Source organism: Nerophis lumbriciformis, linkage group LG07, assembly GCF_033978685.3.
Source record: "Nerophis lumbriciformis linkage group LG07, RoL_Nlum_v2.1, whole genome shotgun sequence".
Classification (NCBI taxonomy): domain Eukaryota; kingdom Metazoa; phylum Chordata; class Actinopteri; order Syngnathiformes; family Syngnathidae; genus Nerophis; species Nerophis lumbriciformis.
The window spans coordinates 34,891,893-34,905,702 of record NC_084554.2 but is presented as its reverse complement, the minus strand read 5'-3'; the positions used below and the strand labels follow the sequence as shown (position 1 = coordinate 34,905,702).

Here is a 13,810-nt window from a genome sequence, read left to right as displayed (position 1 = left end):
ACGAGGTAATGTCAAAATAAATAATGCATCCTATTGGTTGAATTACCTGCCAATCAATAGGATTGCCTTATGGTGGTGCTTCATCGTGACATAGTCTTGCTAAATAATCGCTGTAATCCAATTGGTTAAAACATTTTAATGCCTACCCTCCACATCAGTCACCTCCAGGACATGTCCGACGGCTAGATAAGGTGGAAAAATTCGAAAAGTTCTCAACCAGCGTGCGTCTGTCTTTGTAAGGTAGATTTACATACATTTTACACTTGCGAATGTTTAATGTGACACGACTATTGCGATGGAGTTCGCCTTCGTACGCACTTGTTGTTTTGCGCGTTAGTACAAGTAGTAGCCATTAAAAGTTCACTCTAGTTAGCATTACTTGCTAACTTGTTAGCCTCCGATTTCCACACTACTTTTGGAATCCATCAAATTATATTATCCCCCGATTTAGTTAGGTTAGTATAAACATCTATCAATCACACTTTTGACCTCCTATTTTGTGTCAGAGATACAATTCTCACTTCTTTTTATCGCTGTTAAATTAAATTACAGTCAAAGTGTTCGATTCACAATATGTTTCAAACTTTTTTGTACTTAATGTTGTTAGTAATGTATACATGTTAATCATGTTCAGTGCTTCTACATATGTAGCCTTTTGGTTTGCTAAACGAATTGTAGTAATGACTGTTTTTAATTTAAAGAGAAACAAATAATAATGTGATATAATAAAATAATGGATAAAATATGAATATTAATATATTTTAACCAACGTGTGTTTGTTCATTAGGTGTGTGTTTGATGATGATGATGATGCCACCAGTATTTGGGCATGTGTACGCATTGCCAGTACTTCAACAGTTATGAGTAAACACGATGAGCACATTGAAATGGACCTGGTAGGTGGCTGTTTTTATCCCAATTGAATTTACTTGTGTGTGAGTTGGATTCATTTTGTGTTTCAGTTTAATTAATAAGTTGTGTTTTTTGGACAGGCGTTTGGATCAGCCAAGCAATATGGGTCCTCCAGAAGTATTGTGAGGAGAATAGCGAGCAACCTTCCTCTAAAACCTTGTGCCAGGGTTCATTTCCAGGTGGATTTACTTTTATTAAGATTTTCTTTGCCTTTTCTGTTATCTTTTTCTACAGTTGACGACACAGCCAAGTTGTCCCCTCCCCATACCAAGCTTTTGTTGTCTGACTGGTTTGACTTATTAAAGGGGAACTGCACTTTTTATTCGTACACTCATTATGAAAGACATGACAACGGATGGATTTTTTTTAATGCATTCTAAATATTTAAATGAATTTGATCATAAGGCCGTTTACAACTGAGCCTATGGGACACACTCTATTCTGCCTATAAAGCCCTTAAACACATCCATACACTTCCATTGATGTTTTATATGCATGATGTAAGTATATATGTAATGTAGTTACGGCCACATTTAAAATAACATTTCATATTTACTGATTACTGCTCACTGCAGACTTTATGAGAGCCAACAAACATAATAAAACATCACTTACTGTATAAGGTCTGCTGTCATTAGGATACCGACTGCTAGGATGTTCATATATTCTGATTTAGATGTAGAAAGACTCATAATCCTCCCAAAGTAAAGGGAGGTGGAGCCAAGCGTCTTTGTGTCGTTCTCGCCATTTCAGAGTCTAAGTTGGCTGTCATAGTGTACAAATTTGTCGGAATACATCCTCAGTAGGGATGTCCGATAATGGCTTTTTTGCCGATATCCGATATTGTCCAACTCTTAATTACCGATACCGATATCAACCGATACCGATATATACAGTCGTGGAATCAACTCATTATTATGCCTAATTTGGACAACCAGGTATGGTGAAAATAAGGTCCTTTTTAAAAAAATTAATAAAATAAGATAAATAAATTAAAAACATTTTCTTGAATAAAAAAAGAAAGTAAAACAATATAAAAACAGTTACATAGAAACTAGTAATTAATGAAAATGAGTAAAGTTAACTGTTAAAGGTTAGTACTATTAGTGGACCAGCAGCATGCACAATCATGTGTGCTTACGAACTGTATCCCTTGCAGACTGTATTGATATATATTGATATATAAAGTAGGAACCAGAATATTAATAACAGAAAGAAACAACCCTATTGTGTGAATGAGTGTAAATGAAGGAGGGAGGTTTTTTGGGTTGGTGCACTAATTGTAAGTGTATCTTGTGTTTGTTATGTTGATTTAATAAAATAAATAAAATAAAAACGATACTGATAATTTCCAATATTACATTTTAAAGCATTTATCGGACATCTCTAATCCTCAGCCTTCTTCTATCCAGGTGAGCGGCATAAATTATGATCTATAATAAACTTCCATGGAGCAGGGATGCGAGGAAACAGCTGACCACTCATTGATGTAAACAGACACAAGTGTTCATATCACTGCCCCGCTATGGTTTGTCTGCATTAGCGCTTACAATAACAACATCACTAATACTTGGTTAATAGTCAAGTCACAAAATGTAAAGGGAGTATTGTTGGCGCTTTTTGAATGGTTATTTATCAGATTTTATAGGCGGAATAGGGAGCTCCCATTGGCTCCGCTGTAAGCAGACTTTTATTTACAAGTTAGAATGCATGGGGAAAAAAAATCCATCCGTCATGTCTTTCATAATGATTGTGAACCATAGGCAAAATTACCCAAAAAAGTGCAGTACCCTTTTAAAACAAACAGTACATGATGTCAATAAAATAGAGGTTATACAAACAGTATCAGCAGTACCTTTTCTACTTTTAAAATATAAAAATGCCGTGGTTGTGACTTTCTACTATGTTTCTGTCTTTTCCCCCCTCTTTTTCTTCTTCCTTTCTTCTCCTCTCCAGCTCCGCTCCCTTGCTATGCGGAATGCAGTATGTCGGCTTTAGGTCAGTTTGTGTAGCTACTCGCAACAACAACAATGAAAGCTTTGACTATAACTATTACCCTTTACAGTTCCCTGTCAATTCTCTTTGTTTTTCATACTTGCTTACTTCTCCTGTTTAAATATTAGGCATGGCACTGATAATTGATACTTTAAGGGTAACTGAATTTTTTTGGAGGAATTTTGCCTATCATTTACAATTCCAATGCAAGACAAGAACAAATGTTTTTCTTTTTTTATGCATTCTAAATAAACGTTAGAAAAAGTAATCTAACAATGGAGTCGGGAGTCGCTCTATTCTGCCTATACACCTCCATCATTTTATATACATGATGTAAGTATACAGTATATGTAATGTAGTAACAGACACATTTATAATAACATGTAATCTTTACGTATTTTGCTCATTTTAAGCATAAGGCGGCGCTTTTATTTTGTAGACTCATTATTTCATAGACTCATTTCATAGGCGTTTACGTTCAACAACAACACTGACTACTACTCATGCAGACTTCATGAGAGACAACAACCATAATAAAAAAACAAACACTTACTGCACAACGTCTGCTCTCACTGGGATGACGATTGATAGGGATGTTCATATCTTTCCGTTTCGATGAAGTATACACATAATCCTCACGAAGGCTTAAAGGGCGGCATAGCTCGGCTCGTGGAGCCGCCGTGCCAGCAACTTGAGGATTCTGGTTTTGATTCCCGCTTCCGCCATCCTCGTCACTGCCGTTGTGTCCTTGGGAAAGATACTTTACTTACCTGATCTCAGTGCCACCCACAGTGGTTTAGATGTAACTTAGATCATGAGTTTCACTTTGTAAAGAGCTTTGAGTCACTACAGAAAAGTGCTACTTAAATATAATTCACTTCACTAAAAAAAGGTGGACGCAAACAAGTGTCTTTTTGTGTTTTTCTCGCCCTCTCCCGGTGTAAATTGGCTGTCAAAGTTCACCAATTTCTCGGTTTATGACCACAATCTTCTACTATCTGAGCTGCCACCTTAACGTGGTAGAGGAGTTTGCGTGTCCCAATGATCCTAGGAGCTATGTTGTCTGGGGGCTTTATGCCCCCTGGTAGGGTCTCCCAAGACAAACTGGTCCTAGGTGAGGGATCAGACAAAGAGCAGCTCGAAGACCTCTATGAAGAAAACAAGCAAGGAACCCAGATTTCCCTTGCCCGGACGCGGGTCACCGGGGCCCCCCTCTGGAGCCAGGCCCGGAGGTGGGGCACGATGGCGAGCGCCTGGTGGCCGGGCCTGTCCCCATGGGGCCCGGCCGGGCACAGCCCGAAGAGGCAACGTGGGTCCCCCCTCCAATGGGCTCACCACCCATAGTAGGGGTCATAGAGGTCGGGTGCGATGTGAGCTGGGCGGCAGCCGAGGGCAGGGCACTTGGCGGTCCGATCCTCGGCTACAGAAGCTAGCTCTTGGGACGTGGAACGTCACCTCGCTGGGGGGGAAGGAGCCTGAGCTAGTGCGCGAGGTGGAGAAGTTCCGGCTAGATATAGTCGGACTCACTTCGACGCACAGCAAGGGCTCTGGAACCAGTTCTCTCGAGAGGGGCTGGACTCTCTTCCACTCTGGCGTTGCCGACAGTGAGAGGCGACGGGCTGGGGTGGCAATTCTTGTTTCCCCCCGGCTCAGAGCCTGTACGTTGGAGTTCAACCCGGTGGACGAGAGGGTAGCTTACCTCCGCCTTCGGGTGGGGGAACGGGTCCTGACTGTGGTTTGCGCTTACGCGCCAAACCGCAGCTCAGAGTACCCACCCTTTTTGGATTCACTCGAGGGAGTACTTGAGAGTGCTCCCCCGGGTGATTCCCTCGTTCTACTGGGGGACTTCAATGCTCATGTTGGCAGCGACAGTGAAACCTGGAGAGGCGTGATTGGGAAGAATGGCTGCCCGGATCTGAACCCGAGCGGTGTTATGTTATTGGACTTTTGTGCCCGTCACAGATTGTCCATAACGAACACCATGTTCAAACATAAGGGTGTCCATATGTGCACTTGGCACCAGGACACCCTAGGCCGCAGTTCCATGATCGACTTTGTAGTTGTGTCATCGGATTTGCGGCCTCATGTTTTGGACACTCGGGTGAAGAGAGGGGCGGAGCTTTCTACCGATCACCACCTGGTGGTGAGTTGGCTGCGATGGTGGGGGAGGATGCCGGACAGACCTGGCAGGCCCAAACGCATTGTGAGGGTTTGCTGGGAACGTCTGGCAGAGTCTCCTGTCAGAGAGTTTCAATTCCCACCTCCGGAAGAACTTTGAACATGTCACGAGGGAGGTGCTGAAAATTGAGTCCGAATGGACCATGTTCCGCGCCTCTATTGTCGAGGCGGCTGATTGGAGCTGTGGCCGCAAGGTAGAGGCATAATTTATAATCTAGAATTAACTTTCACCAGCTCACAGGCACAATATAGCAGCATAAGCTAGTTACCTCTCTGATTAATGCGTGGCTAAAAAGAAGTCCTTAACATTAGCGCTTAAAATAACATCACATGGTTAATATTTAGGTCACAAATTGTAAGTGGAGTTGGGGGTTTTAGGATGTTCTTTAGAGGGCTTTGTGGGTGCAATAGAGGAGCTCCGATTGACTCCATTGTTAGCTGATTTTTGCTAACGCTTATTTACAATTTAGAATGCATAAAAAAAGAAAAACGTGTGTTCTTGTCTTACATAGGAATTGTGAATGATAGGCAAAATTCCAGAAAAGTGCAAGATCCCCTTTATGAATATTGTTGCGTTTGAGGTGTTACGACTTACTTTTCATACAGTTCAAACTTTTTGTGTAACTCTTCTGATTTTTATTTTTTTTGGAACATGCACAACTCTTTACCTGTAATGTTACGACTTTAGTAAAATAGATAAATTCATAGTAAAATTGAGACATTTCTCTGTCTGTTACGACTTCAATTTTCTCCGAATACTACAACAATTAAAACGTATATCTTAAAAAAAAAAAAAAATCTTCACAATTACATTTCCTTAGAATATTTCAACATAACATTATTTTGCTACATTGTCAACCGTAAAAAATTTAAAAAAAAAATCCAAAATGTTTTTACAAAAGAATGACATTTTTCTTTGATATTTTGGCTTTTTCCAATTGTTAAATTTTATATTTTATAACATTTTCCTCACAATGTCAGTTTTAATTAAAGAAAAAATTAAATTAAAACTTTCTTATTGTTAATGTTTTTATTTTGTACTTATAAAATGATGTTTTACTGTAGAAATGATTGTAGATTAATCTTAACGATGTAATACAGCACAGGGGCTGTTGACTAAGTCTCAACATGAGGCATGGAAACAGTACTTCAGAACTTTCAAACAGCTATTCTACAATTACATTAAAACAAAAATATGTCAATGAGGAGACAATTAGTTTGCCAATAGTTGGATAATACAATGTGGTCTTTTCCAAGGTATTTTTCTAATAAGGTGGTCGGTCTTTTTTCAATAGCTCTATCCATACACTGAGGATGCAGGTGTCCTCAGCCGAAAGAACAACTTCGCTGTGGCCTCTCTTGCTGACGTCTCCTGGATTGATCAGGACGAGGAAGAGGAGGAAGACGATGAAGACAACGTAGGCAGACCTCGGTGAGCTAAGTCCTGTCCTCACAACAGGCTGTATTCATTAGCTTTGCAAGCCATTCGTTACTGCTACACAAAAAATCTCATGTAAAGCACAGGTGGCATTTGTAACGCTGAAGTTTGCGGTGCAGTTTAAAGAGAAGAACAGCTTGCGAACAATCGAATGTTCTTTGTTTTGACACTCAAAATACTCATAATCGGAAAATGTATATAATTATTAAGGATTTTCCGATCAGGTTTTTTTTTATGCTGTCAATTCGGATACCGATCATCCATGAGTAAGATTGTCCAATACCGATCACATGTATTAACTGTGTATTTTTAAATGTATTTATGGTGAGTGCTATCAACAATGTAACAATAGCAACACACTAGAGATATAACGGTAAACAATATAATGATAAACCGCGGTAAAATTCCAGACCGTTTAAATGTTTAATTACCGAAAAACGGTCATTTATTAATGCATTTTAGGCAACACTACTCACTTGCTGGAAACCGAGTCGCAGCAGCACCGGCACATGCACGCTATTGCGCTGTTTGGCTTTAAAAAAACAGTGCGGCAACTACACGACCTTGCTCTGGAGATTTTCCCTCCGAGTAAATGGTACCCGATTGCTTCATTTGACTTAATTTCACTCAATAAAGTTAAAAGTTAAAGTACCAATGATTGTCACACACACACTAGGTGTGGCGAGATTATTCTCTGCATTTGACCCATCACCCTTGATCACCCCCTGGGAGTTGAGGGGAGCAGTGGGCAGCAGCGGTGGCCGCGCCCGGGAATCATTTTGGTGATTTAACCCCCAATTCCAACTCTTGATGCTGAGTGCCAAGCAGGGAGGTAATGGGTCCCATTTTTATAGTCTTTGGTATGACTCGGCCGGGGTTTGAACTCACAACCTACCGATCTCAGGGCGGACACTCTAACCACTAGGCCACTGAGTAGTAATAATTCATTACTGTGGAGTCTCGGCGTGCATTTGTTGCCAGATGGCGACAGGTTTGGACAATATTAGAAACAGACACATTTGTCCCAAGCAAAAAGTATACTGCGGAGGAGAAAACACTGCGTCTTCACTCAGCTGCTGTGACTGAAAGTTACCATGCAGCAGGCGATGTGTAGGAAACGTTGCCACAACTTGTTAATAAAGTCTTGCTGTTTGTTTACTGGGATGGTCACTCTACATTTGTTTAACTGCTAATTTTGTCAGTGTTCCAATAACATCAATGCTAGCTAAAATGTTTTTGTCATCTCATTGATTTGAACGCAGACTGTGAAGTGTCAACATGCCGAGTTGTCAGTGAGGCACAAAGATTGTGTATTAGATGTTTGACGTATCACTCCTGTTTATTTTTGTTGGCCAAACTGTTTCACTGAACCACATGGTGTTGTTGAAGAACAAGGCTTGTCTATTAGACTTTATCTTCATAGGCCAAACTGCTTTGTGTCTTATATTGGCATCAAAAAGTAAACACCATGTTTTTTTTACATTACTTGTGTTTTTTTCATTTCATAATGTTATTACTTTAAAAAACATTCATGTGACATAGCATTTTGTTAATATTTTATGGTGTATAGTTAATTTCTATACAACATATTTCTGCTCAAACTCTTAATAGATATGTCCCGATACAGCATGTACATGTACATATGTTTGTACATGTCAATGTACACAAAATGGCATAACTTTAAAAAATACCTCTCAATCAAAATGTAAAAATAGATATAGAAGCAATGTAATGAGGAAAAAGCTGACATGTTCATACTAATAATGAACAAAAACACAGATATTTGTTTTTAAATACAGTATATGGATAATGTTTATCTGTAGCTTTTTTTTATTAGACATTACAAATTACATGATGGTGTCATGGTCACACCACAACACTGTTTGACTAAAAATAATGAATAATCATGATTATTAATTGTGATTTATATTGATCAAAATAATCGTTATTATTATTATGGCCATAATCGTGCAGCCTATGTATAAGACTAGATCCCTTAAAATGAACACTAAAGGGACAAGCGGTAGAAAATGGATGGATGGATGGATGGATGGGCAAAAAGCACAGTTACGTCTTATGGCCATTAGGTGCCATGTTGCAAAATTCTTAAATTTGTTTTTGTTTATCTCTTTTTTCCATAAGGTGCTATCTTGCACAATTTTCACATTTATTTTATCCATCCATCCATCCATTTTCTACCGCTTATTCCCTTTTGGGGTCGCGGGGACATTTATTTTAGTTATTTGTTATTTTTTTCTGCCATATTACTTTGTTGATAATGCTTGTGTTGCTTTCATATGCACATTCAATTTCTACTTAAGATCCATGAAAAACAGTGTTCTTATCTACAATAATGTTCCTTCTTCAAAGGAAATTATTTTGAATGTGTGTGTTTTTAAATAAAACTTGGTTAAAAGTACTTTTTACATTTTTTTTAGCCCATTTACCATTACGGCGATAATAACAACAGTGATAATTTTGGTCACAATAACCGTGATAAGAAATGTTAATACTGTGACATCCCTGCAACACACTATTTAAAATACTTCCTTATTCCATTTTATCACATACAATTGTTTGAGCAAAACAAAGTCAATAGTTCACAGTAACTAAAAAGCAAAAACTACTCTCTAGCTAGCTTTGCTATTAGCATGTCTGCTCCTGGCGTGCTCTCGCTTTTAACATGTTTAGCCTCGTCCTCCATTAAGATACTAAAAAATACAATGTATTTGTCATAAAAGAGGTGATTATTATTAGCTTAGTGAAGTGGCTCCACACTGTGTATAGGGAGACATAATTAGCTGCTAGCTTGTCAACCATGGAACTAAAAATAAGTACAGTGTTAGCCAGAGGGGATTGCCGTTTGTGATCGGCAATAAAGGCATTAATCGCCAATGGCTGATTAGATTTTTTCACGAAAATCGTCCAATCTTGATCAGTGGCCGATCGATCAGTACACCATTAATAATTATACATATATTTATTATAATAAATATTGTATTGTCATATGTTACATTCATTTAGTGTAATTATTTTGTGGAAAAAGGATCAACTATATTATTGAAAATTGTAATATAATAATAATAATGATATAAATATTAAAATAAAGGCCTGCCCCACACAAAAATCTAAGAGACACCTGGTACTCTCTGCAGTTGAGAGAACATATATGGGGAATATAAACTAATGCAGTCTTTTTTTAATAGTTTGGGGCCGCCACCAACAGGGCTTGCATTCCGCATCCGGCAGTCTAATCCTCAGCGAAAACCACGCCTGGCCAGGCGGTGCTCGCTACCCAGCCTCCACGAGGTGGCTCCGGACCCCCAAGGCCCCTCGGCCACCAACAACGAGGCCATCCAGAAGATCAGCGCACTGGAGACAGAACTCGCCAAGCTCCGAGCGCAGATAGCGCAAATTGTTCTGGCGCAGGAAAAGAGCACACAGTCGGGTACGTTCAAAGTCAAGCATCTCATGAGAGCCAGTACAAAATAATGATGTAATAGCAAACATATTCCTCTTGATGACAGCATAGTGCCTCATTTAGTACAGTGTAGTAACAGGTCTTCTCTGCTGTCTCCACAGGGACAACTCCTCACCCGCCTCCTCCCCCGTGTGGCACCGGGCCACCTCCTCCACCACCACCACCACCACCCCTGCCACCGCCTCCCCCTCCACTGAATCTTCAGCGCACGTTTTCCGCCATCGACCTGATCAAGGAGCGAAGAGGAAAGAAGACAGAAGGGCAGACGACAGTGCTGGAGTCTAAAACGGCAGAAATCCCCAGCATGCTGGACATCCTCAAAGACATGAACAAAGTCAAGCTGAGATCTGTCAAAAGGTAGAAGCGTACTTTCTTCCAAAATATACGCATCAGTGTAGTTAAAAATATTGCGTGTTTGCAGCCGCCCAGCAGAGTTGGACACCAAAGAGAAGGTCAAAGAGCCCACAGACGCCGCCACACTCATCGCAGAAGCCCTCAAGCGCAAGTTCGCACACCGCTACAGACATGACAGTGACCAGGACGACCAGGATGTCTTCACACTACCCGACCATGAAGTGAAAAGTCCAGTCCAAACCCCTCTGGTGAGATACGTATACCGTTTGGTTCGTCACACCCAATCTTGTTTTCTACAATGACACGTAGTATCACATAGTAATTCTACTACAATATAGTAGAAATATTCCAACAATAAAAACATAATTTTAACAGAATTACTTTGTCGTAATTACATGGGACATTTCTAATGTAGTGTTTTAGGAAATTCTGAACCTCAAGAAGAAAAGATCAAAATGTGACAAAAAAGATGAGACTGGCGTGGAAATTTTCCAACCTAAAGGAAAAGTCATAATTTGTTTGTGAGAAAAATGTTGACATAGTAAGAGACAAAGTAGTACATTAGAAAAGGTTTCATTAGAATAAAGTGAAAATATTGAAGAAAAAAAGTTGAAACGGGAAGAAATAAAAGTCAAAATGTAATAATAATGGTCACAATTTTATGAGAATAAAGTCATAATTTTGTGCTAAATATGTCACAGGAGAAAAAAAAATAATTAAAAGACGTCTTCTAAAGTCTGAATATTAAAATCTTGATAAAAGTGAGTATATTTTGGTAGAAAAAGTAAAGAGAAAAGTTTTGATACAATAATGTGACAAAAAACCTACTCAACCGAAATAATAAAACCTAAATATTAACATGAGTTAATTAATGATTTGAGAAAAATTTGTAATTTTACGAGAATCAAGTACCATTTTGTTGCGCCTACGCAGTACCTGCGTTGATAAAAGAAAGTTTCAATTTTGTCAAAATTTTGAGAAAAGCATTGTATCAGTAGGAGTATAATTATCCATCAATTTTCTACTGCTTGTCCCTTTCGCGGTCGTGGGGTTGCTGGAGCCTATCCCAGTTGTACTAGGGCGCAAGGCGGGGTACACCCTGGACAAGTCACCCCCTCATCACGAGGCCAACACAGACAACATTCACACACTTGGGACCATTTAGTGTTGCCAATAAACCTATTTATTTTTATAATAAAAATAAAGTCAGTAAGTAAGTAATATCAGAAAAAAATGTTTAAAGGTAAAAGACAACTTCTGAAGTCTCTTAAAATTTTGAAATATAATTTGAGAAAAAGTTGTATCAAATATAATAGTTGAAACTTGATGACTAAAAATAATTAAACTTAATAACTTAATCTAATAATATGAACAAAAAAATAAATAATTGTGAGGTTGCAATATGTCAGATATAACGTTGAGGATAACAATGACTATTTTTGAAGTGCTATGACAGTCTCATTCTTACAAAACTGAAGTGGTAGTATTTTCCCAAAACATTTTGACACATGACGTGTTCTTAATTTAGTCATTTTTGTCTGTTTACAGTTTGGGCAGCACATGCTGAAATCAACTGGAAAGCGGACGTTTGTCTGAATGGATCTTACTGACAAAAATAGTTCTATTGTGGAAGCACAAGGGAATGAAGCTGCTCTATCATGTTCATTTTGTTGTGCACTTTTTAAGTTATAGAGCTTTTTAAATCTCAGTGTTCAGAGTTGTTGTCTTTTGCAACACTATTGTTAACTGTTAAGTCATTGTTGGTCGTTGAAGAGGGCACTTTCTCACTAGAGGTAAAGTTGTGACTTATTTATGTTGTAACATGAATAAAAGTTAGTTTGTAGGTGCTAGATGTATATGTTTAAAGGCCATCACTAGACCAAGAATCAATGCCAAACATGTTCTTATTAATACCTCATTTGCCTTCTATGTAAAGTAGACTGAGACAATGATGTGGAAGCAAATATTGATTTCACAATTTTTAACGTTCAAATGCCGCTTTGAGTCACGTGAGCGGTTTGTGGTTATTTATGCACATAATTGTGTCAGCCCAGTGCCACTTTTATTACTTTCTATGAGGAAAAAGGATGACTTTGGTATTATGTGATCCCCCTTGTCCTTATGTAAAATTCTGTTCAAGTTAGAAATGAAATAAAAGTATACAACCAGACCTCTTGTGTGCTGTATTTTAAACAATGCTGTCTGTTTTACTGTATATGGTTGAAGAAGAAAAAAATATCCTAAACACAAAAACATAAAAAATATATTTAATATTAAATATTTCTGTGATAATGTACATAAAGTTATGTAAAAAATATTTTTTTATCTCAAGTTTATCTATTTTAAATTAACTGAATTACTCCTGATTATCCAAATACAATATTTTTCTTTTGGGTCTGGTCCAAATTCCTCTTCTGATGTTCCCGAGCCGGACTTTGGACACACCTTTCCTGAGGCTTTTATTTTGATAGGGTGGCTCTTATTTTAAAGGCTAAACTAGCACGTTATTTAAATTAAATGTATGTTTCTCACTGTGTCGACATTTCTACATCATCTAAATCAATATATGGAAGCATACAACTATTAACTCATTTAAAAGTCGTTTTTTGTTTAAATAAAACTGCTAAATGTCAACAGAGAGTGATGTTTGCAGGGCTAGCAGCCTATATAGCTAGCAAGTACTAAATTGTACCGTACTTGACCAACAATTGTTGGATAAAATACACAAAATAATTATTTTCTGTGTGAAATTTCATTACTTACATCACTCGTCGACTTGTCGCTTGTATAAAGTAACCCGAATTTGGTAGGCTGAGGATGTTAAATTAGTAAGAGAACAAGAAAGAACACGTCTATGGACCAGAGACTGGCGGATTGTTACAATATCGATTCTACTGATGCCGAAATTTCGAATACTTGCATAGAATCAAAGTTACAATGTCAATATTGCGACAAATTTTGGGATTGATGTAGGAGACAAGCAACAATAAATAAGAGATAACCCTTTCTTTAATGATATGTTGGCAGGGACTACTTTTCCTTCCGCCTCTCATTGGAAGTATTCATATTGGTGCCATACATCACCACCATTTAAATTAGACGTTAAGAAGATAGTTAGAAAATACACTATAGTCCAAATATATTTTAAAAACCAAATACACTATAGTCCAAATATATTTTAAAAACCAAATACACTATAGTCCAAATATATTTTAAAAACCAAACTATGAAATAAGCAATTATGTGTTGACTGATAGTATGTTTAAGGCAGGGGTGTCCAAACGTTTTCAACTGAGGGCCATGTATTGAAAAATCAAAAGGATGAGGGAGACACTTTGATATTTTTCATTTTATCAGGGACGGCAAGCTCTGTTGTACTTGGTATCTATCGTATTGATAAGAACAGTTGGGGTCAGAAGAATCGTTATTGGACAAGTAGTACTGACCAACAA

General features: G+C 38.2%; 1 protein-coding gene across 3 annotated transcripts; it reads left to right on the top strand.

The window, feature by feature from the left end:
- The first annotated feature begins 126 nt into the window (after positions 1-126).
- On the top strand, positions 127-12,528 carry mtfr1 (mitochondrial fission regulator 1). 3 transcript variants are annotated; one of them, XM_061965375.1, is made up of 8 exons: positions 127-235; positions 788-896; positions 993-1,091; positions 6,381-6,517; positions 9,730-9,971; positions 10,106-10,361; positions 10,426-10,606; positions 11,907-12,528. In XM_061965375.1, the coding sequence occupies exons 2-8, from the start codon at positions 861-863 to the stop codon at positions 11,952-11,954; spliced, it is 999 nt and encodes a 332-aa protein (XP_061821359.1). In that variant the 5' UTR covers positions 127-235; positions 788-860; the 3' UTR covers positions 11,955-12,528. The 3 variants fall into 3 exon arrangements, with proteins under 3 accessions (XP_061821359.1, XP_061821358.1, XP_061821360.1); XM_061965374.1 differs by having other exon boundaries at positions 129-240; XM_061965376.1 differs by lacking the exon at positions 127-235 and adding an exon at positions 309-455.
- Positions 12,529-13,810: the final 1,282 nt, after the last annotated feature.